At 39.6% G+C, this 27,920-nt stretch overlaps 1 protein-coding gene across 3 annotated transcripts in view; it reads left to right on the forward strand.

Moving 5' to 3' along the window:
* The window catches only part of LOC128742268 (uncharacterized), a 215,296-nt gene that overhangs the window by 106,788 nt on the left and 80,588 nt on the right, over nucleotides 1-27,920 (forward strand). For all 3 annotated transcript variants that reach the window (XM_053838571.1, XM_053838573.1, XM_053838572.1), the window contains exon 3: nucleotides 21,447-23,076. In XM_053838571.1, coding sequence (XP_053694546.1) covers nucleotides 22,335-23,076 — 742 coding nt within the window. In that variant the 5' untranslated portion in view covers nucleotides 21,447-22,334. The remainder of the gene's footprint in view (nucleotides 1-21,446; nucleotides 23,077-27,920) is intronic.

The following is a 27,920-nucleotide window of genomic DNA, read 5'->3' on the forward strand; positions in this document are numbered from 1 at the left end:
GAAAACAATCAAAATATGCCAGAAAGATACTGTCAAGTTTGGTCCTCAATACTCTTTCATTTTGATAATAAAATCAGAGGACATCATTGGCCCATCGTCTAACACGCATGGAGTCATTATTTATTGATCCATCACTTTTGGTGGAGCGTCGTGCGCTGGCGTCCCATTCAAAGCTGGGGATCTTTGAATCTTTTTGGCAGAATAATCCTCAAACTCGCGAAATACAATATCTTCCGGCCAAGTCGAAAGGTTAGGTGCAACAGGAGAGGACACAACGTTTTGTCCTGCTTGCTTAAAGCCGGATCAGCGTTCGGGTCCCTTATAGGCCAGATTTGGTACACGGGGACATCTGGTAGCAGCGCGAACGGGTTGTACAAATAGGACTGTATGAATAATATCTTTATTATTTCGTACATGGAACCTTGGCAATGAGCGACTAGTTATATATTTGCTCATGAATTTAAAATATCCATATGATCAAAAAAGCAATACTCCATTAACTGAAGTGTAACACTTTCCGAATATAATTTGAAAGTATAATTTGGATTTTGCTGGCGATATTACAGCTTTATTCCACAAACAGCTACTGTGATTTTTAGAGCTGTTTTAAGCTCTCGTTTAATTCAAATATGTGAAAAGTAATTACCATTTTGTATTATTTTTCAATAATATATATACACTGGATTAATGTTGGAACTTCCAAAAACATTCCCAAAAATGTGTGCTTAATAGAATCATGCTGAGTTGCAATAGTACTAATACTATTCATTTGAAATTTTATCCTAGTCTGACAGGTTGAGCAGTTTTAGCACGCTCGAAAAGGCAACTGCTGGCAAATCCTGTTCGTGCCCGACGCTCTGTATCGCATTCACGTCGTCCGTCGCACAATTCGACGTTCGATTCGGTTCGTCATTTTGTGCAAGGCAAAATAAATATTCATCATTCGAAGTTCGGTGTTTCGCAAGTGCATAAATGGTTTCGGTCAGCCAGCAGCCGCATATTGGCAGCGATGAAGATGGTCATCGGGCGTGGAATGTGTCCGGAATAACTGATTGCTGAAACTTTATTATTCAGCACAGCGATCGACCACAAGTGAATGTCTGATTTCATGTATGTGAAGGAGGATATGCGACGGTGAAGTTATTAGGCGCTGATTCGGGGCTGTTCGTTTCTTTCCAAGCCTTGCAACTTTCAAAGAACTGGCTGCCCTGACTGGAGTAAACTGTTGGCTTGGTTTCATAGTCCGTCTCTTCGCTCAACACACAGGCGAGATGAGGAAATGCTCCGACATCGTAAAGAAAGTTAACCAGTGTCTGAGTGGAATTTCCAATTAAAATTGTTTCTTGCAATTACACCCGAGTTGTACGGCAACAGTAGCAGCAGCAGTAGGAGCATAGCTACTACCGGAAATGTTGTGCAATTCTGCACACCGCACAGTTGCAACGGTTTTTCTTCTCCTCTTTCCTTGCTAGGCACGAGAGAAAAAAAAATGTTTGGTTATTTTTTACCTTTAAGTTTTGCTTTGTTCCACTGCAATCAACTTATCAACTGCTTCGGTCTGCTCTTTGTTTATTTTGTTCACACCCTTCGATTTTCCTGCTTCTTCTATTTTGCTAGCATCCGTCGATGTAAAATGGGTAGCATAATAGCATAATGCGATGCGCCGATATCAATGGAAAACGGTATCTTACGTGGTTCTGCTGTGTGACGGGATGTTCATAATTAATTATTTAGCTCATTGTTTACTTATGAGCATTCATTGCAAAGAAACGGTAGTTAATGGCCGAGCAAAAGGTGCTATGCTGCTGGGATGGCAAAGGTTGATCGGCACACGAACCGAGGTAAGCATCAAGTAGTGCAACGAACGCCTAATTTGAGTTGTTAGAAAAAACAATCTCACGTTGTGTTTGGATTTGCGTCATTGGGTACCTATTATTAATTCGCATTTTGATCGTGGGGTTTAACTTTTATGTCCAGTGGAAAAGGTTAGTCTAGAAGTTCTTGGCCCTGGGATAATATGCTTTGTTTGGTTTTTAGTTTTTTTTTTGGAAAGTGAGGAGGTGTTTGGCGCGAAGAATGATAAATTGGATGAACTAGAAAATTTCAATATAGAGGCCAAGAATATATTAAGTTGTGCATTGGCAGGTGAGACTCACACCCACGTTCTCTTGGTTGCCAGCCGAATGTTTTACTAACTTAACTACTGCCGGAATCCTATATTAGATAGTCTAACACCTAGTTTTTATTCTCCCAATTCTATCACTCCACACACGTACCACATACTCTTGATGATAAACTTGAACAATTTGAAAACAATTTTCCTAACAGAATATATTAAAATAGTTTTTAATGCAGGGTGGAAAAATATTTTGCATGCTTAACGAGAAGAGTTTTCATATCAGTTCAAATTTTATGAAATTTCTATTAGGCCATTACAAATATTTTATAAAGTTTTTGTCCTTCCGGTGTTCGGCCACTGAAGGGGGGGGCGAAAAAAAAACAAAGTGAATTTTTTAATCCAGCAAAAAAGACATGGATTTTAATAATTTTTATTTAAGGTTTAAACGTGAAAACCGAATCTATTCTTGCTTATAATATATACGTTATTATTTTCCTTGCAAAAATATACGAAAAAAGACAAAAACGAAGGAAAATTTTTTTGGACGATTTTCGGAAATTCCATTGTTTGAATTTCCATTTCTGTTTCGTGCTATAGAAGCGTTAATTCAACTCGGAGACTCCTTTTTCGAGTTTTTAAGACTGTAGAGCCCACAGACAATTGATTTTCTAAAAAGAAATTTGACTCATATCCTACAAATTTTTTTTTGCCCCCCGATTTTTCAAGCCAATTTCCAAGAGCGGGGTGACAAAAACTTTAAATATGATTTGCAATGGCCTTAATATTAATATTAAATGCAGGCTGCTAACGTTGGCCGGCAAATATCGCATATACATTTCCGTTCGTTTCGTTCTATACGCTAGTAGAATTACAATGCGCATCCCAGGGGCCCCTGCCATATATCATCACCGGATTTTGCTGACGTTCGATGGAATGCACTCAGATCACGATTCCGGACAAACTATTTAACGGATTGGAATCTTCGCGTGTGACCTGATTGAACGATATGATTGGCGAAGATGGCTCGAGTGCTGGTCAATCCACTGACAACTGAATTGACTGGAATGATTGACATATTCCAGGTAGAAATAAGTAAACAGGTCGAAACAAAATTACTTCCTGATAATCTTTCGAGCGAATGAGCACGATTGTTTAGTTTTATAATTTCAAGAGAATAAGTCGTTAATAATTAATAAGTCACTTTGTTCACCACGATTACAGCTGCAACGTTCAAATGTAGAATAGCGAAATGTTCGTATTGTTGGTTTTGTACTTCTATAACACGTTTCGAGTTAGTGGCAGAACGATCATTAAGGAAGTTGACCCATTGTGCTTACCTATAGATGGCAAAAATTGCTTCTGATGACATTATTTCTTGCATCATTTACCTGCCACAAATTTCTAGGCAGATTACAACTTCTTTCTCCTAAAAACGTGCTCTGAATCGATAAGTTTGGACTTGGCGACACTATATTTTGGCCCAGGAAGGGATGAAAGCAATCGACCTTGAAATAAGTTTTACCTCTTACTGTAACACGATTTGGTGAGCACGTTTCTAGACGTAAGTTTTTGCGGTGGTATTTCTTTTTATTTTGGGTTGGTGCATCCTGCTACTTATAAACATAAACATACACTGAGAACATAATTTCGAATATTTTTAGGAACAATATTCCTAGTTGATAAAATAAATTCATAATATTCAACAACATTCGTAGGTTTATTTCCTACCACATATGTTGTTATTACGAATGAATCGTATTTGGTGCGAGAACATATTCGTAGCACATTTTGCATCAGAACACATTTTATGCCCAGTTATTGTTTGGCTTCATTATCAACGGGTTCGGATAAATCTAAACCTATACAGGATGAAACTGCCAGTGTGAATATTTTAAAATAATCAAAAATTAACTAAAATCTAATTCTAACTCTAGTGCGTGCGGCGTGCCTAAAAGTGTGTAGCTAAAAGCTTAGTGTCTGTCGAATTTGCAATACCGCAAAGGATTCAACATCAACAGCGAACACCTTGCTAATATCTCGCGCGAGGTTTGGAAATAGACAACCGATAGAAGTTGGACAAGATAGAATGGACAAGAAAAATTGAAGTTAAAAATAGTAGACCCCGAAGAATTGTTAACCATGGAAATTGATGCGAAAAACACTAGGGAAAAAGCATGTTTATGGCTATGTTAGGTGGAATAGTAAGCTGATTTTAAAACAACACTTTAAACACTTTTTGAATATATGTTAAAACTACCTCGCAATCGGAATATTTTATGTAAATATTAAAAAACTAGAAAAAAAACACCAACCAGAGTCATCCCGATACGATGAATGTGCAACGGTAAAGACAGGGGCTACCAACTTAAAGGGATGTTGGCGCTGATCGATCGAAAGGTAAAGCGAATTCCGGCAGGAGAAGGGCGGGTTCAGTAACAAGCCACAAATTACAATGCCACAAATTAGAGCCACAAATGTTCAATGACGAGCTTGAGGTGCAGAAGTTTTTGCAGAAGAAGTAAACGATTCTGATGGAGTACGGCGGCGAAACGTCATCGATCGCTAGCGATTTGGAGAAGAAGTCGAAGATTGAGGAATGGGCAAGCAGTTTGGTGTGGAGAACGATTCCGATTTAGTAGATGAAGAGAGGAATGGACATGTATCGAACAATTCGAAGTTGCCGTTGGAGAACCAAACACCGGGTCACACTCAGAACAACAACTTACGATTGATTTATACGGACCAATCAGGTCGACGACGGGCAACGTGCACCCACGCACCACCCGAATTCCTCCGAAAACTGACCTTCAAAAATTCCATCCACATGAATCCAGGCACATTGGAAGATGGAAATTATTTCATTCCCGGGCAAGGTTGAACACCATTTCACCGGCTGGCTGTGCCACCTCTGTCCGTTAACAACGAGACGGTGTTCAACCAGAAACGAAGTCAGCTCGCCGTGTGCTAAGCGGATTCCAAGGATATGCTAGAATTTAACCTAGAATTGACCACTGGAGAGTAGAGAATCTTGCTGTCACGATTCAGGCTTGCGAGGCTTGTGATTTCGTGTATAACTCATCACTCCGATACAAATTGATCGAAGGATTTCCGTCATCCCCCGAGATGGATTGAGCCTGATTCTCTTGTACTCTCAATTCTTATCGATCCTAGGCCGTGTGGCACCGAATCGACGTAATGAATGGTTTGACGAGGAATGCCAGCAGATATTGGCTGAGAAGAATGTAGCGCGGGTACAAATACTGCGTAGAGCCATCCGTCAGAATGTGGAGCGTTACACATCGAAGCGGAGGCAGCAAACCCGACTCTTCAAGCAGAAGAAGCGCCACCAAGAGGAGAAGGAATGCGAAGAACTCGAGCAGTTGTACCGCTTTCACGACACACGGAAGTTCTATCAGAGACTCAACGAATCTCGCAAAGGCTTTGTGCCGCGGGCCGAAATGTGCAGGGACAAAGATGGAGGTATCTTGACTGACGACCGTGCGGTGATCGAAACGTGGAAGCAACACTACGATGAACACCTGAATGGCGTGCAGGCGGAAGACCATGATAGCGGAGAAAGTGACCACATTGGTGTAGCAAGCAACGAAGATGTGCCACCCTCAACGATAAGAGAAGTTAAAGAAGCCATCCAGCGGCTGAAGAACAACAAAGCAACGGGAAAGGATGGCATTGGAGCGGAACTTATTAAAACGGGCCCGGACAAGTTGGCCAGCTGTTTGCATCAACTGATTGTCAAGATTTGGGATACGGAACGACTACCGGACGAGTGGAAAGACAAAGACGGGGTTATCTGCCCTATCTACAAGACAGGCTATTAGCTGGACTGTAAGAACTACCGAGCGATCACTATTCTGAATGCCACCTACAAAGTGCTGTCCCAAGTCATCTTTCATCGATTATCGCCAATAGCCAATGGATTTATAGGAAGTTACCAGGCCGGCTTCATGGAGGGTCGCTCTACAACGGACCAAATCTTCACCCTGCGGCAGATTCTCTATAAGTGCCGCGAATTCCGAGTCTCCACGCACCACCTGTTCATCGATTTCAAAGCCGCATATGATGGCATAAACCGACAAGATCTATGGAAAATTTTGGACGAAAACGGCTTTCCGAGTAAGCTTACTAGACTTATCATGGCTACGATGGATGGGATCCAGTGCTGTGTGAGAATATCGGGTGGATTATCGGACCCATTCGAATCTCGTAGAGGACTTCGATAGTCTTTCCTGCCTGCCTGCTATTCAACATTGCGCTTGAAGGTGTTATAAGACGAGCGGCGATCGAAATGCGGGGCCCGATTTTGAATAAATCCAGTCAATTTACCTGCTTTGCTGACGACGTGGGTGCTGTCGGCAGAACATTTGAGGGTGGAAGATCAGTACACCAGACTAAAACGCAAAGCAGAGAAGATTGGATTAAAGATAAATACGTCTAAAACGAAGTATATGCTGGTGGGCGGGACCGAGCGCGACAGGTCCCGCTTGGGCAGTACCGTGGTAGTCGACGGGGATGAGTTCGAGGTAGTCGACGAGTTCGTATACCTTGGCACACTGGCAACAGAGGACAACAATACCAGTCGTGAGATTAAAAGGCGTATTATCAGTACAAAACGCTAATTACACCGGTTGTCCTCTACGGGCACGAAACGTGGTCTCTGCTAGAAGAGGACCTACGAGCACTCGGAGTTTTCGAACGGCGGGTGCTAAGAACCATCTTTGGCGGAGTGCGAGAGAACGGTGTATGGAGGCGAAGAATAAACCACGAGCTCGTGCGTCTCTACGGCGAACCAAGTATTCAGAAAGTGGTTAAAGCTGGACGGATACGTTGGGCAGGACATGTTGCTAGAATGCCGGACAACTTTCCTGCAAAAATGGTTTTCGCATCGAATCCGGTAGGAACAAGACGAAGAGGGGCACAGCGAGCGAGGTGGCAAGACCAGGTGGAGCGTGATCTGGCGAGCACTGGCTGCCCGCGGACCTGGAGTTGCCATGGACCGAAACAGATGGAGAAATTATTCTGCGCAGGCCTTGTCGTAAGACGTTAGGCCAATTAACTTAACTCTTATCGATTTTAGTGCGTGTTTGTACACCACGGCAGAAGAACAGTGAGCTCGGGGAAAGTAAAAAGAACGACTTTCTGGATTTTATTTCCTTGTTGAAATCTGTGAGCTGAAGATCCATGGGTGGTTTCATGGCTAACAGAGCTGCTTTAACTAAAGAGCATTGTAAAGCATGCAAAAGAAACTATCTATCCGTAGCGAAGGTACGCAACAGGTTCGAAGAGTTCAACTACGAATCTAAGTGGGCAACGGTGAAAAAGTGCAAGCTGTCAAGGAAACACCCATGGAAATACAATGGAACTTGTAAACAGTTGAAACCCTGCGGAACTAACGGATATGAATTCCTTCAACATCCGCTGCTCCACAACCTGCACCAACACGAAGCTCCGAGGTCGGCACTACCAGTAGCAGTCAGTTACTCCAACACTAATTCAGAACCAGGGAGGACAGATCATAGTTGCAACGTTCACCAAAGTCAGTCGGAGATTATGCTCCGAATCTTTCCGGTGATGTTGAATGGACTAATCGCTAATGAGGTGGGCCTTCAAGAACCTACAAAATCATTAGGCTCAAGGTGGACCGGCGGAACCTGCAGTTTTCTTGCATAGTGAATAGTTCGGAGAAGCAAACGCAAACGCTGCTGCTTCCGAAACTTTAGAAAAGATATCCTCACTTGGCAGGATCGCCTCTCAAATCATATAACGACGTTAGTCCTCGTATTCTTCGCGGTTTGGGTCACGCTAGACTAGGCCATGTCACCAGGAGTTGTGAAGGTAGCGACGAGTCCATCGCTGTCAAAACACGTTTGGGGTGAATTCTGCTCGGAAACTGCTCCAAGGGAGAAAGTTGAACGGTACGTAAACTTCCATAGCGTGAAAAGTTGCTAGCGCCACAGAGATTCTTACGAGGATCTACACAAGATGGGAAAATCGCACTTTTCGCTCGATAACCTCGAATTCGTAGAATCGGGCAAGCTGTTGATGTCGCAGCAAGATTAACGAGCACAAATGCTCCTAGAAACTTACACTCATCAGATAAAAGCCGATCGATACAAATTTGCTTTCCTCTAGAAGTACGATAATGTTCGATTTCCGGACAATGAAGCCATGGCGCGTTGTGTAAGCGGTGGAGATCTTTAGATATCCGTATGAGGAAGGATCATGCGCTGTCCGAGGCGATAAAATATCGACGACCGACGTCGAAAAACTCCAAATTCTAAGACCTCGCATGTGGTATTTTACAATCGCCAACCCAAACGAACCAACCAAGATGAGACTGATGTGGAATGCAGTTGCCGCCCTGCATGAAGTGTCCTTCGATTCCTTTCTACTGAAGGCCCCTAATCAACTAACATCTCTGTTTTCCGTGCTGGTGCAGTTCCTGTGTTACAGTGAATGGAGACATCCGCGAGATGTTCTACCCGGTAATGACGCGTGTCGAGGTCAAGCACTGTCTGTGCTTCTGGAAAATCGACACTGCTGAGTATCTTTGTAGTACAGGTTTGGTGCCTGCTGCTCACCAAGCACTGCGCAATACGTGAAGAATAGTAACGCAAAGTGGTTAGAACGGGTTATTCGTAAGCTGTCTACACAACAGTTAAGCCAAGGGACAAGTTTGGTCATAAAAGCCATCATAAGTATGTAATAAAACCTGAATTAATACTTGGGAAGGACGTGTTATCGAAAGCGCCTTCAATATTAAGAAAAGTACAAAGTACCGTTTCTTAAATGGACAGTTCGTTAAAAAGATTTTACCCATCAACTTGAGTAGCGTTGATGTCAGGCTTATTGTCCTGAAAGCCTGAGGCATGGTTTTATCTTTTTACCTTGCCTTAGATATGAACACCATATTTACATTCCGTCAATTCCCCGGGATATGCCCCAAAGTGAAAGTGGCTCGAAAAAAGTTGAATAACTCGGACGTTTATATCACTCGTTGTTTTAGTCTTGACCTTAAAATCAATTCAGGCACATAATTAAGTTTTTATAACGGTCCTTTTTACAATTTATATAGGAGACTGGTAGTAAAAAGTAATGAAACATAGAGTAGATAGGATCTAACACATTGAGATCAGGTGTGAAGAAAATCGTTTGGTGAAGACGAATTTGGGACACACATAAAAAAATTTATTATTACGCTTAAAAATCACGTTGATTTATGGAAAAAATCGTAACATTCGATGGATAATGTAATTGTATAGCCGATGTTGATGTCAAATTATATTTAACATTATAAACCGTAGAGAAAAGGTGGAAACACTACGAAGAGTGCAATAATTGGGTGGCGTGCAATAATTGGTAAATTACCCTACCCAGCAAACACCAACTCGTACATCAATGTACGAAAATTATCGTTATTGACTTTTAATAAATTCAGGATCGTAAAAATAGCCTAATGAAACGCGCACAAGTTTATATTCTGTCGTATTTGACGATAGCAAGTGATTGACTTACGACTTCTAGTACAGAATCGTATATCATTATACAACTAATCGCTTTGAGTCGGATCTTATCGCTTATCGCAGTCACAAAGTGGAATTGTTAACGTATATTTTGTAGTACGTATATGGCCTCCAAATTAGTACGCATATGCTAGTTTTGTGCATCAGATGCGATTTTTCAGGGTATATAAAAGTACATATAACTCATTTGTTACTCTGATACGCATATGAAAATGTGCGAATGAAATGAGAAAAAATTTAACATGATGTTTGTTATTAATTTTTTAGTATTCCATGCATAAAACAAGAATTTGATGATCAATTTTCGAATCTTAAATTATGCGTAGAAAGACAGAACTATGTTTTCAACAAGAAAACATCATTGTGCACCTTAATATTTTCCACAAGCAGAAAAATTAATTCAGTCGCCATCGTAGACGTCAGTAGCGCCATATAAAAGCAAGCAGCTCTCAACAATGACAAAACAGGTTTATGGATTCGGATTCCATAAAGAATGAGAAAAAATGTCAATGCTTCAGTGCTTATCCAAACATTATCTCCAACGGTGACAGGCAATACAACATTACGTCATCGTTTTGAATCATCTTAAACAAAAACACGTTGAAGTAAGGCTAGTTTAAAGACAAAGTTTGGTAAGACAATGGTTTTTTAAAATTTTTACTGAATTTATCATAACAAAAAATAGCTTCTGTCTTTTCAGCTACACCTTTTTTAATCAAACTGTGGTTTCAAATTACTTGACTGAAATAGTTGTTAACATAGGAGGTGCTAAATTATTTTAGTTTTTCTAGCTTCCTTCAAAATATATAATTTAGGTTTGTACTTCAACACTTAAATCATCAGGTGAAGCAAGTCTAATTGTCCTGATGATTAATGCAGGCAATTTGGCAGGTTGTATTGTCTACTACCGATTAAATCGTTCAACCATCCTCATTATGCCGGGGCGCTTTTGTCGAACAAATTTCATGTCAACGAACGTACTGGCTGTTCAGCTCGGAGACCCTATCATGGTTCGTGTCTAGTCACGAATTGTGTGCCATAAAAGGTAAATAAATTAAAGCGATACGAATGTTTTTCTGAGAGCGCTTATCGTCGTCGCTAGTTAACACAAGTCGGTGGCGTACTTCCTGGAGGCGATCTCGATCGGAAATTCACTACCCGGACTGACTAGACACTGACTGTCTCAAGAAGCTGTCGTTTTTTCGCCCCAAGAACACTTATCAAGGTAACGACAACTTAAGGCGGGGTGGTATGCAAACAATAAAATGGCGTCAGTTTGGTTGGAAAACAAACCGTTAGATTTGTCACTCTCCTGATAGAGACCGACGGAATAACGCTATCAAAGCCAGTCAGGCAGGGCTTTATTTCCTCAAACATAGAGCAAACAAATACCTACCGGCTCAGATTGAGTTGAAGTTCCTATTAGTTACTGTGCGAATGGCCTAATAATTGCCGAACACGTCGTGACAGGGTCATCGATGTAGCAGGTTGATAAACTGTGTTTTTATTTAAATTAGGTTCGTGCTTCTGCTTCAGCGAGTATTCTAACTTGTTTTGAATATTCGGTGGATACGCAATGGAAATTTTTAATTCCGTTTATAGCTATTCAAATTGCCAGTTGTGGCCCTTCATAATAGCTTTATCTTCGCGTTTATAATCGGAAAGTGTAATTGAACCATTAGTAACTACCAATATGAATGAACAATAGTCGAGATGCCAAAGATTTACGTTTAAATCTATCCGACAAGCCACAGTCACGACCGACTCCGTTCGTCAGTCGGAATGGATTAGTGCAATTCCTCAAACTCATTTACGTAAGACTGTCGGAACGATTCCAGGCAGGCAGAGGTGTGCTCATCGGGTGAAATCTTCTTCGGAAGAATCTTAGGACTTCGAATGAGACAATGAGCAACAATTGTCGCTAATGATCATGCAAATCACCACCGACAGACGGAGCTGAACCTACTAACATATTGACTATTATTAGTACTTACCCTTCGAAGCTTGTTGAGTTGACAGGGCGTGAAAGAGAGTGGGGTGGGGGTTCACGCGGTTGAGATAGAAAGCTTTCGCGCGTGTGTCCGCGTGAAATCTCACAAACGTGAGCGTGCAACGTAACCCCCAAGGTCTGGCAGCGCGAGAGCGCATTATCGGTCGGTCATTCCAAAGGAAAACATAGCGTGGAGAAACCTGATTTGAATAAATTGTGATTCTCATTGGAGATAATGGCAGGTCGTCAACGATGCAGAGGAACTACGAGAATTGCGCGCTGCAATTTGTCACACAATTGTTTGGATGCTGAAAAGCACGTACGGCCCCGGTAACTGTTGAGGGTAGTTTAGGAAATTGCTGTAAGTTTAATAACTGCTGATACCGCAACCCTTTTCCAACCAGTTCTGATAATATGATGACGAGATAGAAATCTACGCTATCTCTGTCTGGGGACTGTTGTTTACTCCTCTACCCATTAGAGCTGCTTCAGGAGGAATGCTGCTTAAAAATGAACGACATCTCAGGTCCACCGCAATATACCTACAATCTTTTTGTCTCCGATTGTGTAGGAAGCAACTTAGGTAGGTACTAGCCAATAATGTCTGCTGTGAGTCACGTGGCCACGGCAATTGACGAGAAATATTCCGCGCAAGGCTGATCGACGAAACGAAACAAATATGTTTATTCAATAGTTCTCTAACGAGACTTGATGACCCCTGGCGACACTGTGTTACCGCACCAACCAGCGCAGCGCAGCATTCTAGCGACTGTTGGTCGTCGGTCGTAGCTGTTGACTGTGCTCTCTAAAGTGCACACTACTGGGATGGGCCGCTAATCTGCTGTTTGTGGCCGGAATAGCCGATTTGGTTGCACGGTTTGTAAATCTTTCCCCGTAGGTGATCGAATGACATCTTGTTATCACCTGGAGCAGTCGATTTTTCCTCGAGTTTAATTTTGTTTTGTCTATTTCATGTTCAGTTTAATATTTAATTGAAATCAGACACATCCGTTTGGGGAATTCTTTTTTAAACGTATGTCCAAATGTCCAAATAAGTTTCAAACCTGAGGTAGGTAATTACTAATTACTAATAGTTTTTCTAAAAGCATGTAAGAATAAAACGAAACATAACACAGTGATCAATCTCAAAACAGTGCCATTAAAGTGGGTTAGAGAATGTACGGTTTAATTAAGACAACCATCGTTACATCATGTTGGCTTCAATAAACCCATTACAAGGTAATCGTACTATAAAATACATTTTTTCAATTTCCGAAAACGATTCTAAATCGATTAGCAATCAGGATGTCATAACATGAAATTACCAGGTTTATAACGCATTCCGATATCTGTAACTTGGTGTTTCCGTCAATGAACGTTCAATTCGTTGCCTTCCCTTCTTCTACGCACAGTTTGTTTCATTCTCCATACAATACTACTACAACTGTATTCATAAAATACAGTTTTATTCTATGAAAAAATATCCGCTACAAAGATCATTCTAGTTACTAAAAACAGCCTAGAGGTCACTTGCGGGGTTTTTGTAATAGTATTGGCAAATAGTGCAATGTAGGGCAATTATCTCAATGATTGAATTTTTACAACGTAATAGCAGTTCTGTCATAATAAAACAATCGTCATATATTCGAAACCATGACTGAGGGTACCATTACACTAGCCAGCTGTCGTCGACGGGAAGTCTAATGGTTCGCTTTTTGCCTTAACGCAGTTGATTAATAATCTTTCACCAGACATTACATTTAGTGCAACAGAAAATAGTTTTGTAGCGACAAAATGACCGATTGCATGAATTTGAAAGCTATGAACTTACCACTTCGGCACATTTACTTTGTCTTTACGGTACACAAGACTGGTCCTTCGATTCCTGGAAAAGGGGGCGCATGATTTTTTATAATCTTTTGTAGTCAAAAAACTATGTTCTAAAAAAATATAGATAGGAACAACTATAGTTGTGGTACCACCTATAGCTACGCTAATCTATACACATAAAAATGGATTTCTGTCTGTCTGTCTGTCCGTATGTTCCTTATAGGATCGAAAACTACTGAACCGATCGGCGTGAAAATTTGCATGTAGGGTGGTTTTTGGTGCCAGGGAAGGTTCTTATAATGGTTAGAGATCCCTCCCTTCACTAAGAAGGGGGCTCCCATACAAATGAAACACAAATTTCTGCATAACTCGAGAACTAATCAAGCAAATGTAACAAAATTTGGCATGCGGGTGTTTTTGGAGGCATGATTTTTTTCTGTGATGAATTAGGACCCCTTTTTAGAAGGAGGGGTGGGGCTCCCATACAAATGAAATACAAATTTCCTCATAATTCCAGAACTAATCAAGCCAATGGAACCAAATTTAGCATGTGGGTGTTTTTATAGGCAATTTTTTTCTATGGTGACTTGAGACCCCTCCTCTCTTTAGGAGGGGAATTATGACCCCTCCCCTTTCAATAGTCAGGGGGGGGGGTTCTATACAAATGAAATACAAATGTCCTCATAACTAGAGCACTAAATGGAACCAAATTTGGCATGTGGGGGGTTTTCGAGGCAGGAATTTTTTTATGTTGATTTCAAACCCCTCACCCCTGTGGTAGGGGGATAAGGACTCTCATACACATGAAACAGAAATTTTTGCGTAACTCAAAAACTAATCGAACTCGAGAAATTTTAGACTCTTTCATAAAACATTAGTCATTAACAACACCAGCAAAAACTATCAATAGTAACATTAGATGATTCAGCGCGAGACGGTCACAGGCCGCGAGTGTTGCTGGCGACCTGTTGTCGGAAGCACCGGCCATTGCGGGGGGCAGCCCCCCGTAGAGAGCACCTCTATCTAGGTTTATTTATTTTCCTAAATCTACTGACCTCTATTACTTGCCTTCAGTTGGGTCACCCCTGCGAAATGGTACTATCTACGAAAAGATTTTTCGATAAATGGTACATCCCGCGTAAGGTTTTTCGCGAAATGGTATTGTGCGAAACTCTATATTCCGTGTTATGGTCAACCGAGAATTGGTGTTCCGCAAAGTGGTATTCGGCGAAATGGTTTGTAATGATGGCGAATATTTAAATGCTATCCGCTTTATTTTATCAGGCTAAGCAATGGAGGGAGTTGTTTTCTACTTTACCGTGAGAAAAATTTATATATTAAAACACTCTTGAACTCCCCACAAACTTGCAAAACTCGAGATTGTGTCAAAGGTCATCCGAGATTCACGATTTATGTACAACACAGTTTAATTTGTGTCAATACGAAGTTTGTCGTGTCAGCTAGTTATTTATATAAGAGGCTTATGTCTGTACCGAAAACCAGGTCTCTGACAGGATGTTATAAGAGACTTATCGGTAACTAAAAGCAGGTCCCATCATGCTTTCGTAGCAATGGGTTGTGTTCTCAGCCACCTTACTGGTCGACTGCTGGACTGCTCGATTGCCCAACTGGTTGACTAGACTACTGGACTGGTCGATTAGACTGGTCGATTAGACTGCTTGATTTGATTGCTCGATTGGACTGCTTAACTGAACTACTCGACTGAATTGTTCGTTTCGACTGCTCGACTCAACTGCTTAATTGGACAGATCGACTTGATTGCTTGACTGACCAGCTCGATTTAACTACTCGAGTGGACTTAATTAGTAGGCTTAACTACTCGATTCATCTTCTTGACACATTTGCTTGACCTACTACTCAACCCGACTGCTCGACTTAACTGAACGATTGAACTACTCGACTGGACTGTTCGATTCGGCTGCTCGACTGGACTGCTTGACTGGACAGCATGATTCATCTGGTCGACTAGATTGCTCGACTCAACTGTTTGATTCGACGCTCGACTCAAATGCTCGATTCAACTGCTTGATTCCACTACCTGACTGGACTACTCGGCTGAAATGCTCGACTCGACTGCTCAAATGAACTGCTTGACTCAACTACTCGATTGTACTATTCGAATCGGTTGCTCGCCTCAACTGCTCAACCCGATTGCTCGATTCAACTGCTCGACTAGACTACTCGATTTGAATGCTCGACTCATCTGACAACTTGATTCAACAGCTCGACTAAACTGCTCGACTTAGCCACTCAACCAAACTGCTCGACTCAACTACTTGACGTAACTGTTTGATTCGACAGCTCGACTTAACTGCTCGATTCAACTGCTCGACTAAACCAGGTTCACTGAACAGCTCGACTCAACTGTTCGTCTTAACTGCTCGACTGAATCGCTTGACCCGACTGCTTGATTCAACTGTTCGACTGGACACTCGACTCAACTGCTCGACTGGATTACTCAACTCGACTACTCGACTCAGATGCTCAACTGGACTACTCGACTCGACCAGACTACTCGATTCAACTGCTTGACTGGACTACTCGACTTAACTACTCAATTAAACTACTCGACTAGACTGCTCGACTTAACTGTTCGACTCGACCACTCGATTCAACTGCTTGACTCGATTGCTTGATTCGACTGCTCAACTCGCCTGCTCAACTCGATTGCTTGTCGCGATATCATATGGTCGGTGTTAAATCAGACCGGACCAAGTCGCAAAATTTTAAAAACTAAGTTAATGATAGCAAACGATCAAGAATTTTCTAAGCAGCATTTTACTCTAATCAGACTACATGAATGTTGCAAACAGCCAGAAGTTTTTATTCAGTTAAATAAAATCCAATACGACCTTAAAAACTATTCATTTCAGTTTTCGGCTGACTCTTTTATGTACAACATCTTAAAGCTATATTATGCAATATAAGAACCCGAAGAACTAACACAAAGATTAAACATCTTCGCAAACACTAGCCAGTGGAATGTATTCGCAGCTTTCTGAATTCTGAACAGACATTTATATTTTCCGGATCGTAAGATACTAGTAGCTAGTATTCAATAAATGCCTATTTTCGTCACCGTGGTTTTTTAAATAAAACAAGTACGTTCATTAATATCAAGAAAACCCTCAATATTAATTACGTTCATTATTTAATACCAGTTCTTGGGATCATTGGTAGTTAAACTACAGCATTTAAAATTAAAGCATTATTTACTAAAATAATGATATTCTAAAATCTGGCACAACTTTAGGCGCCGCTGGAAATCTATAGTTGCGTTACTCTACTTTTTTCTATCTAGTAACATATAAATTAAATAACATAAATAACGCAATTATAGGAACTTCAACATCAATTAAAAGAACGTCACGGCGCAACTATTGGTACAATATAATTGAATCGGAAAATCCATTTTTTTATAAAGTTCCTCCTACAACGAATGCAATTGTCTTGCCTAATGACAAATAGCTTGTGTTTGATAAATCAGTATTCCACAAACATTAATATATTTATAAAACAAGAAAATAAATTATATTGTGCTTAGCTGCGCGACTAATGGAGCGTCTACCCTCACAAAAAGAGTTAGAAAAATGAAAAGAAAATTTTATTCGAGCTGAAAGACATAGAAATGGAGTCAACAAAACTATGAAAGAAAATGAATGATTGAATATGGAAGCAAGTCAGATTTAAACCTCTAAAAAAAAGAGTAGAAAAAAGTAAAAATAGAAATAGAATGAGAAACAGGACAGGATAACAGAGAAACAAAAATTGTTTGATGAAAACATAGTGAAAATAAAACAAGAAAAGATAGAAATATTGTGATCTTTTCATCCAACGAAGAATCTAACAAATACAGTGAGAACTAGAGAAGAAAGAGTTAAAGTGCAAAGGAAACAGTAAACACTAAAAAGAAAAGAAATTGAAAGAAAAGAAAATTTAAAGAAAAGAATTAACAATGAAGAAAAAAGTGTGAAAAAGAAACAGGAAACAGAAAATGACAAGGAAGCAAGAATAAAACAGTAAGAGTACAAAATTCAGATGAAAGAAAATAAATTGAAAAGTAAAGAAGAAAAAGTAAAAAAGCAATAAGAAGAAGATTAAAACAAAGATGGAATAGTTACCAATAACAAAGAAAAGGCTGAACATTAATTCGTTATTTTCAGTTTTTCAACGATTTTTTTCAACGTTCAACGTTTTTCAACGATTTTTAAATTCGAGCGGTTCTTTAACTACTTCTGGATTTTAAATAGCTCTTTCGTGTATTTTTATAAATTAACGCGGTTTTCTACGATGATTTTGAAATAATACGGTTTTTTTTCGACGATTTTAGATTTTTTTTTACATTTTTCGACTCACGGGGTTATTTAAACAGTTTTATTTTACGTTCCACGTATCCCCCGTGTAAAGAAAGACTTGAGCGTAACGCGGTTTTTACAGCAATTTCTGAATAAGAGCGAGGTTTTCTACGATTTTTGGATTTTGAAACCGTTTTAACTTTGTTTCAGTGGTTTTTTAATTAACATGGCTTTTTACAGCGATTGTTGGATTAACACTGTTTTCTCGATTTTTAAGATTACGCCGTTTTTATTCACGACGAATTACGACGAATTCTGAATTACGAAGAATTTTTGCAAAACATTTGTTACACGTTATGTTTCTCCCGTGTATAAAAAGACTTGAATGAAATAAAGAAACTAAAGACAAAAGAGGAAGGATAAAGATAAAGATAAAGATAAAGATAAAGATAAAGATAAAGATAAAGATAAAGATAAAGATAAAGATAAAGATAAAGATAAAGATAAAGATAAAGATAAAGATAAAGATAAAGATAAAGATAAAGATAAAGATAAAGATAAAGATAAAGATAAAGATAAAGATAAAGATAAAGATAAAGATAAAGATAAAGATAAAGATAAAGATAAAGATAAAGATAAAGATAAAGATAAAGATAAAGATAAAGATAAAGATAAAGATAAAGATAAAGATAAAGATAAAGATAAAGATAAAGATAAAGATAAAGATAAAGATAAAGATAAAGATAAAGATAAAGATAAAGATAAAGATAAAGATAAAGATAAAGATAAAGATAAAGATAAAGATAAAGATAAAGATAAAGATAAAGATAAAGATAAAGATAAAGATAAAGATAAAGATAAAGATAAAGATAAAGATAAAGATAAAGATAAAGATAAAGATAAAGATAAAGATAAAGATAAAGATAAAGATAAAGATAAAGATAAAGATAAAGATAAAGATAAAGATAAAGATAAAGATAAAGATAAAGATAAAGATAAAGATAAAGATAAAGATAAAGATAAAGATAAAGATAAAGATAAAGATAAAGATAAAGATAAAGATAAAGATAAAGATAAAGATAAAGATAAAGATAAAGATAAAGATAAAGATAAAGATAAAGATAAAGATAAAGATAAAGATAAAGATAAAGATAAAGATAAAGATAAAGATAAAGATAAAGATAAAGATAAAGATAAAGATAAAGATAAAGATAAAGATAAAGATAAAGATAAAGATAAAGATAAAGATAAAGATAAAGATAAAGATAAAGATAAAGATAAAGATAAAGATAAAGATAAAGATAAAGATAAAGATAAAGATAAAGATAAAGATAAAGATAAAGATAAAGATAAAGATAAAGATAAAGATAAAGATAAAGATAAAGATAAAGATAAAGATAAAGATAAAGATAGAGATAGAGATAGAGATAAAGATCAAGATCAAGATCAAGATCAGGATCAAGATCAAGATCAAGATCAAGATCAAGATCTAGAGGTCAAGGGGCGAAGAAATAAAGGAAATTAAAATAAAGATCACGATCAACATCAAAATCAAGATCAAGATCAAGATCGAGATCAAGAGGTAACGGGTCAAGAGATCAAGAGAGCAAGAGATTACGAGATCAAGAGGTTAAGGGATCAAGGGATCAAGGAATCAAGAGATCAAGATTATGATCAAGCTAAAGATAAAGATCCGGATCGGCAGTAGAGATGTGCGTTAATCGTTCGATTTATTTAACTAATCGAATACGGAGCAAACAAATATTTGAGTGATTTCCAGTCGAATACTACCAGCACGAATAGTTGAATTAGTCGATTAGTGCAGACAATGCTTACCGTTTAATCGGTAATCGAATAATTGAAAATTTCAGACATCACTAGTCGGGTGCAAGATCGTGAGCAAGATCTAAAAATGGATAAAAGGAAAGGAAGAGGAAAAGGAAGAAAAAAGAAAAAGGAAAAGGAAAGGATTTTATGCAAAGTGACTGAGAAAAATTTCAAACGTGAATGAACCTTTTCAGATTGGAACTAGTTTTGGATAAATTGTGGAGTTCAGGACAAAAAGTTAAAAAAAGTACCAAATATCCGTAAAAGTAACATAGCAAGCGCTGCGTGAATGCCCCTGAATTGTTATACATTATATAGTTACGACCGTGTTTTCCAAACATTTTTACATAAAATCACTCATCACTACAAAGGTCTACCATACATACATATATCCTACACGGAACAAAAAGCACAGATTTTGGAATTTACGCGGTTTTTTATGCGATTTTCGAAATTTACGCGGTTTTTTTTACCCGAATTTCGGAATTTACGCGGTTTTTTACGCGAATTTCGGAATTTACGTGGTTTTTTACGCGATTTTGATTTACACGGGACGTATCTTTCGCGTAAAAAGCGACTTGAGTGTACTGCTACAGAATATTTTGTGATTTGGCGAGTCTCGACTCGAAATTTTACGAAATAGTTCAGTTCCTGTTCAGTTTCAGTTTACCAAATGCTCGGGTGTTCCTCAAGGCAGCAACATGGGACCTCTCCTGTTTGTGTTGTTTTTCAATTACATTAGTTCGCTGCTTGGAGTTGGATGCAAACTAACGTATCGACTGATATAACTAATGATCTGAAATTATATTCGGTGATTCGTTCTATAGACGGCTGTTTCCGGTTGCAGATGCTCTTGGATTTGTTTATCGATTCGTGAGGAACAACTGGCTTACGATCAGATTCCCAAAAAGTCAAATAATGTCTTTCTACCACATTGCCAGTCCAGTCCTTTACAACTATCAAAAAAGTGAGCATGTACTCACTAGAGTCGATGAAGTTAACGACTTTGGGTCGTATTGCTTGATGCCAAACTCACCTCCAACTTGCATCGCACCACGGCAATATCAAAAGCTTCTTGACAACTAGGCTTCATCGCTAAAGTCGCTCCTGATTTCAATGATCTTCACAGTCTGAAGGTGCTATATTGTTCCTTAGTACCTCCGTTCATTGAAAATGCTAGCTTGGTATGGTGCCACTATCAGCTGGTATAGAATCTGTGCTCACTCCGATCGTCCGGACTACTGCAGCCGAGATTCCATATGAATCTTTTGTAGTTGAATTTTAGAATTAAACAAATAAAAAAAACAAATTAAATAAATATGCGCTTCCCAAGATATATCGTTTAAAGCAAATATGTAACTCAAAAATACACGTGGAAAATTAAGAGCAATATTACCTCTTGTGCAAACACTGTGTCTTTATGCAGTGCGAAAGCCCTTTGCGCTGTTGTGGACGAATATAGAAGAGTATTAAGTTAGTTAGGTAATAAATTTAAAACTTTCAATTTGACTCTACTTCAAACCTAAACCACAGTAATATCATTCCAATTTGTGTGAGTTTACCTCACCAAAACAGAAACTTATCAGCCAACTACCGAAAGACCTTCGTCGGAAACAATTTTCCAATCGTTAGTGTTTCTTTGGAACGCTTTAAGCCCATAACTTGCAATATAAATCGAAAGGAACCAAATTGTCAGTTCAGTTTGTGCCTCATTCGAAATCGAAAGTGGAGCCCAGATTTAGCAACAAACCTAAAATCGCACACTTTGACTTTGCCCAACCGTATGTAATAACTCGTAACTTTTTTTCTTCGTTTTGTTTCAGATCAGAGCTTTACCCAACACAACAAACATATCCAATTTAGTGGCCTGAGGACAGACGGCGGAGATTCGATAGAAACTCTGAACCTTGGGCTCTCCATATTCTCCACAGCAAGCGCGAATACCAAGTCGACGCTAAGCAACCAGCAACCAATATATATATGTAGAAATAGTCACCGATAGAGGAGTTCACCACAAGCGCCTGGCGAAACCCGCGCGGCAATCGAGTTCAAGGCTTCCATTGCCGGTTTCTAGCAGCAGCGCGGGGAAGGGAGATATCTAACTAGTGGACCAGTTGACACCCATTCATTCGCAGTTGTTTCTGTCGGCAGGTAGTGCCAGTGGTGCGTGAATCGCAACGAGGTGCCAGTGCCAGTGCAAGGGCTTAAGAATTGGCACACAAATAAGCAATCAGTACCTGTACACATACGGGCACCCGAGTGTTGCTGATTGATGAATATCGTTAGTGCAGTGCTTCGCGTAATTTAATCTAGATCTTGCGAGGTTTTCTATTTATTTCGCGGAACTCCGCCTTCGAATGTTTTATTAGTACCCATGCCTCAGAATATGCATCGGTAATTGTATGTGTGAATGCAATGCATGCGAAGTGTAGCCCGTGTTACGTAAAACGGCAGCAAGAAGAAACAAGTTGCAAACTGCTAATTTCCGTTTGATAATTTTCCGTTCCAAAAGTTGTTTAGGCAACTGGTCGGCTGCAAAGGTGCACGAATGAAATAGCATATACTTCAAGAGAAATGCATAATATAATCACTTTGTGCTGGCAAAAATCGTCTGGAATTGCTGGTAGTTAACCGGCTCACGTCTCAACACTCCAATTGTAGAAGACTAATTTCCGGTCTGGAATTGGACAGTTGAAATACTAGTACACAGCATGGCATCCAGTGACAACCACATAGCAAATGAGTCCACTGACTCGAATCAAAATCGAGCTGCCGACGGTCAGGACGAGGTTGATTTTGCCTTAAAAATTCCTGCCCCACTACCGGTCAGCAGCACGCCGGCGTGCGCGGTATGCAGCAAAAACCAAAAAGCCAACGGAATAGTTAGTACAAATAACAATACTGGCTGTTCCCACGGCAAAACCCTGGACAAGTTCAACATTTTCCACCTCAGACGGCGTCCGAAAAGTGACCCCGGTACCGGAACCATTGCTAAGCATGCTCAACAGCAGGCAATGGCGACGGCCGCGGCTGCAAATGAGGCAACCAAGAAACGCCGTCACAGTTTCGTGAAAAGCGCGTCAATCGCGCGCATCTTCGGCAACAACTACAATACCAAAAAGGGAGAACAGGATAGTGGGGCTCTGGTGAAATTTCAGCAGCTGAAGCGTAGTTTTCTGGGCAGCGAAAGGTTCCATCAGAAGAAAGAACCAGCCGCCGGTGCCGGTGCCGGTGCTGCGACGGCAGCGGAAAGTGAATCTCAAGATCAGCAAGCGGGCATCGGGGAGGGATGCTACGTGAACGACAGTGACAGTGGCCCGAAGGCAATACGATCCATTACGCGCGGTTTGGGGCGGTTGCTGAGAAGGAACTCCCACAGCATCGAGATCAGCCGACCCGATCCGGAGTACAAGGTATCCTATCTGGGGAATGTGCTCACTGGATGGGCTAAAGGTAGGTGTGAAATATTGTTTAAATTTAAGTAAATATGATTAAATTTAAATTACTCTGGAGTTCATTTTTATGGGAGGGATACAATCCAAGTTTTCTATGAAATCGGGTAAAGATTTTGACGGTAAAACAGCGATAAAAAAGAACAAGAATATGACAAAAATATGTGCAAAAGGCTTTAAAAGGGCAATGTAATATGCTACCCAAGTAATAATTTGAGTTTTATGACACTCTTATGATGGCATTCAAGACCAAAATTGGTCATGAAAACCACCATAAGAGTACAATCAAACTCACATTGTTGCTTGGGTAAAACCGACAATGAAAGAACGATAAAAATATAGTGAAAATTTTTGTTGTCTTGACAACCAACAGAATTACGAAGATTTGACATCAAAAATGAGGAAGAGACTACGCAAAAAAGGGCAAAACGACGACAAAAGACGATGAAAAGATGATCAAACCGAAGAAAAGACGACTAAATGACAACGAAAAAACGCCGAAGCTGCAACAAAAAGGTCTAACCAACAAACGGTATAAAGTACGAAGAAAAACACGTCAGAGACATGACAAAAAGACTACGAACACGAAAAAAGACAACAAGAAGATAGCAACAAGACGGCACAAAGATGTTACACCAAAACAGCGACAAAAACATGACTAAATACGAAGAAGGAAACAAGAAAAAAACATGACTAAATACGACAAACAAAACAAAAACACGACAAAAAAAAACAAAATACTCGATAAAAGAGAGTTTCAAGTGTCTAAAGGCCGTCAAAATAAAAAAGACGATAAAAACAGGAAAATCGCACGATAAAGCGACAAAAATGCCAAAAGCAAAACTAAAACAACGACGAACAGACGAAGAAAACACGTTCAAATGATGGCAAAAAGAACCTGAGTAAAGACAGAGACTCCGGGGCTCTGTAGCCGCAAGGTTACCGAGTCTGCTTTGACAAGCGAATGGTCGTGGGTTCGAATCTTAGTAGAATCAGGCCATTCGATGTCAAAGTGACTTTAGCATGGGTTTATTCTCTGGCCCCTCATCACCCTTCCTTCATGCTGAGCTCTACATTATCCCGAAGACGCTTCTTATGGTTAGTATACTGGTATGAGGACCTATTGAGGTAATGGTTTTGAACCTCAGGAGGACTCACCAGTGCTAACTATAACGAGGCGAAACACGTTTGGTATAGTAGGACATGCATCGAAGCATGGGTAAACCCTCAACACATAAGCACGCATAAAAAAATATAAGCTTATCATTTACTCAATAACGATAAAGCACAGAAATGCAGTGCAGAATACAGCATACACCCGGGCAACATTACAATAGATCAGTAATGTTGTGGTCAAAGTGATAAGCCCATACAAAAAAAAAAGACAGAGATATGGCAAAGAAATGACAAACAGGCGACGTATACGAAGAGAAGACAATAACAAGCTACCGTAATGAGAATAAACAGATGTAGAAAACGCGATTAAGGGCAGTGTTTGGAAGCCCACACTTGTGTGGTCTAATTTTCTCACTCACGCGTACTCATTTTAACAACCGTGCCGGCATAAGCGTCTCTATCGGCGTATTTGCTCGTACTTATTCATGCATTGCGACAAGTTTTTGCGAGTGTGTGTTTAGCTAACAGCTACGGTCGTTGCTCTCGTTCTTCGTTTGCAGCCCGAGGTGCTGAAACCGATAACTCGCGAGCAGGCTTGTCATTTCCTCACTCATTGTGCAAAAACATTTTTCATTCAACACTATGAGCAGAACTTCTGCAAATGAGAAATACATCCAAACAATGAGGAACAGACCAAAAATAAAGAAAAATATCGACAAACTTTAGTTTCTCATTGTGCGAAAAATGAGAAACTGTCGAAATCGCTCGTACCGCAGCAAGCAACGGCACGGGAATTCCAATGTTGCCATATCTATCATCCACTATCATATGCAACATTTTTTGCACTATTGTCGCTGCGAGAAGTCTAAACAGTTTTTTTTTGTGCCATATCATGATGAGCAGCCAAAAAGTGTATTAACATTTTGTTGCTCAGTTTACTCCTCAATGAGTAGAACAATGTGCAGGTTGCTGAGCTATCGCGATCAGCAAAAACGAGAAGAGTTAAAACAAAACGGAGCAGAATGAATCGCAACTGAGTAAAGTGTGAATTTTTCTCTTCTCTTTTTTTTATTTTGAGGAGGAATCATCCCTGCTCGTGAGGTTTTGCACTGTTTAGTTTATTCAGCCGAGTGCCGGGGTGGCCTTACCGTATCAAGAATTCCTCTCCATTCTACTCGATCCTGGGCTACTCATCGCCAATTCGTTGCGCATCTCGACACATGCAAGTCGGCTTCAACCTGGTCAAGCCATCGTGCACGTTGAGCCCCTCTATTCCTGGTGCCGGTGGGGTTCTTGAAGAGAACGGATTTCACTACACAGTCGTCCGGCATCCTTGCGACGTGGCCGGCCCACCGTAGTCTCCCAACTTTCGCCAGGAGTACGATGGGAATCTCTCCAAGCAGTGCCTGTAGCTCGTGATTCGTCTCCGCCACTCTCCGCTTTCCGTTTGCACTCCGCCAAAAATAGTCCGCAAAAACGGCAAGTGCACGTATGTCTTCCGTAAGCAAAGTTACTGTTGCAAGTCCGTAGAGGACTACCGGTCTTATTAGCGTTTTGTACATCGTCAGCTTTGTGCGGCGGCGTATGCTCCTTGATCGAAACGTCTTGCGGAGGGAAAAGTAGGTTTTGCACTGCCGCCCGTGAATAGAATCGAGGGTGAGAATGAAGAAGAAAAGAAAACGTAATGCAAAACCTGCATCCCAGTACGCCACTCTGTCTCACGGGCTCTGATTCCTCAGGAGTTATTTGACTCGTGAATGCTTATTCGCCGGAAGATGATGTGAGCATGTGCGTGCGCGAGTGTGTAGGTAACAGAATGTCTGCACACAGCAACGGCGGCTGTTTGTGTTACGCTTGCGTGTGCGGCGTAAGTGTTGAATGCTATGCTTCTCATATTCACTCGCGTGAGAGTAGACAACGTTGGCTTCTCGCTAGATTTACAACTTTGATTAGGAAACGATAAAAGACGGTGAGACAGGAACAAAAAACAATTGAAAAGCTTAAAAAAGTCGATTAGAAAAAGATTAGAAAAGGCCGACTAGAACGACGAAAAGACAGTAGAAAAATTGTTTTTATTGTCTTGGCAGCAAACAGGACGGTGATAAACTTGTAAAAATAGACGATAAGACAACAAAAAAACAGCGAAACGATGGTATAGGATAACAAAAAGATGACAATAAAAAACTACAAAAGATGCCAAAACAGCAGCAAAAATAACTACAAACACGCCTGAAAGCAGCCAAAAAAATCAACGAAAAATATCAAAAACAGAGCTCAAAACGCGACAAACGAACAGACGACGGAAATAACATGAAAATTTGATGAAGACGGCGAAAAGATGTCAAAACAGCGACAAAAAACAACAGAAAAACACGATAAAAAGACGTAAAAAGAGTGTCAAAAACACGACAAAATATGCAAAAATGACGAATATGTAACAGAAAGCCGACCACCTGACGATGAAAAGAAGCCATAAACAGCGACAAAAATGGCAAAAAGCCGTCAAAAAAACCAACAAAATCAGAAAGCGTGAAAAAAATAAATTATTTACAAAGCGACAAAAATACAAAAAGGACGACGAATATAGACAATAGAAGAACGACAAAACGTCAGTTAAGAAAATAAAGTTTTGGTTGTCTTTTTTATATGTCAGAATGGCATTGTCATTGAAGGCAAGCGTCTTAATGATTAATCGTCTTTTGTGGTAGTTTTAGATCATTGCAAATCATTTTCAAAGTTTTTGTCACCCCCCCCCCCCTTGTAAATTGGCTTGAAAAATCGGAGGGCAAAAAAGAATTTGTAGGATATGAGTTGAATTTTTTTATAAAATCAATTGTCTGTGGGCTCTACAGCCTGAAAAACTCGAAGAATGAGTGTACGAGTTGAGTTAACGCTTCTAGCACGAAATAGAAATGGAAGTTCAAACAGTGGAATTTCCGAAACTCAGCCAAACAAATTTTCTTTCGTTTTTGTCTTTTTGTTCGTAGATTTTTGCATGAAAAATAATAACGTATTTATTAAAAGCAAGAATAGATTTGGTTTTCACTTTTAAACTTTAAATAAAAATGTCTAAAATCCATATATATTTGCTCGATTAAAAAAGTCTTTTTTTTTTCACCCCCCCCCCCCCCCCTTCAGTGGCGCAACACCGGAGGGACAAAAACTTTTTTAAATATTTGTAATGGCCTAAGAAATAATGCAATGATGACAAAAAACGAGAAAAACAAATCGGCAAAATGAAGATACTAGAACCGCAACCAAAAATATGACAAGCACGTAAAAAAAGCGACGAAATATGTACAAATATAGTCAAGAAATGACGAACAGACGATAGAAATGTGACGTAAAAATGGCAAAACGACCCTGAAAAGACGACAAAAATACGGCAGAGAGATGACAAAAACATGCCGAAAAGGCGTCGAAAAGAACGACAAGAGAGCAAATAGACTACAAAAAGATGGTGAAGAGTTAGTGAAAAGACAACGTAAAGATGATAAGAAAGTGATGACAAGTGGACAAACTGCTGATAAAAATGTAACACGAAAGAAAACTCGCCGAAAAACGCCAAATAAAGGACAAAAAAATGACTGAAACGACGAAAAGACTAAAAATAGATGCAGAAAAGGTAGTGAAGTGACGGCTAAACGACAGCCAAACAGCGACAAGAAATGCTAAAATAGACTACAAATGAGAACAAAAAGGCGCAATGAATTAAAAGGAGCAACCAAG

The sequence above is a fragment of the Sabethes cyaneus genome, chromosome 3 (genome assembly GCF_943734655.1).
Source record: "Sabethes cyaneus chromosome 3, idSabCyanKW18_F2, whole genome shotgun sequence".
Taxonomy (NCBI): domain Eukaryota; kingdom Metazoa; phylum Arthropoda; class Insecta; order Diptera; family Culicidae; genus Sabethes; species Sabethes cyaneus.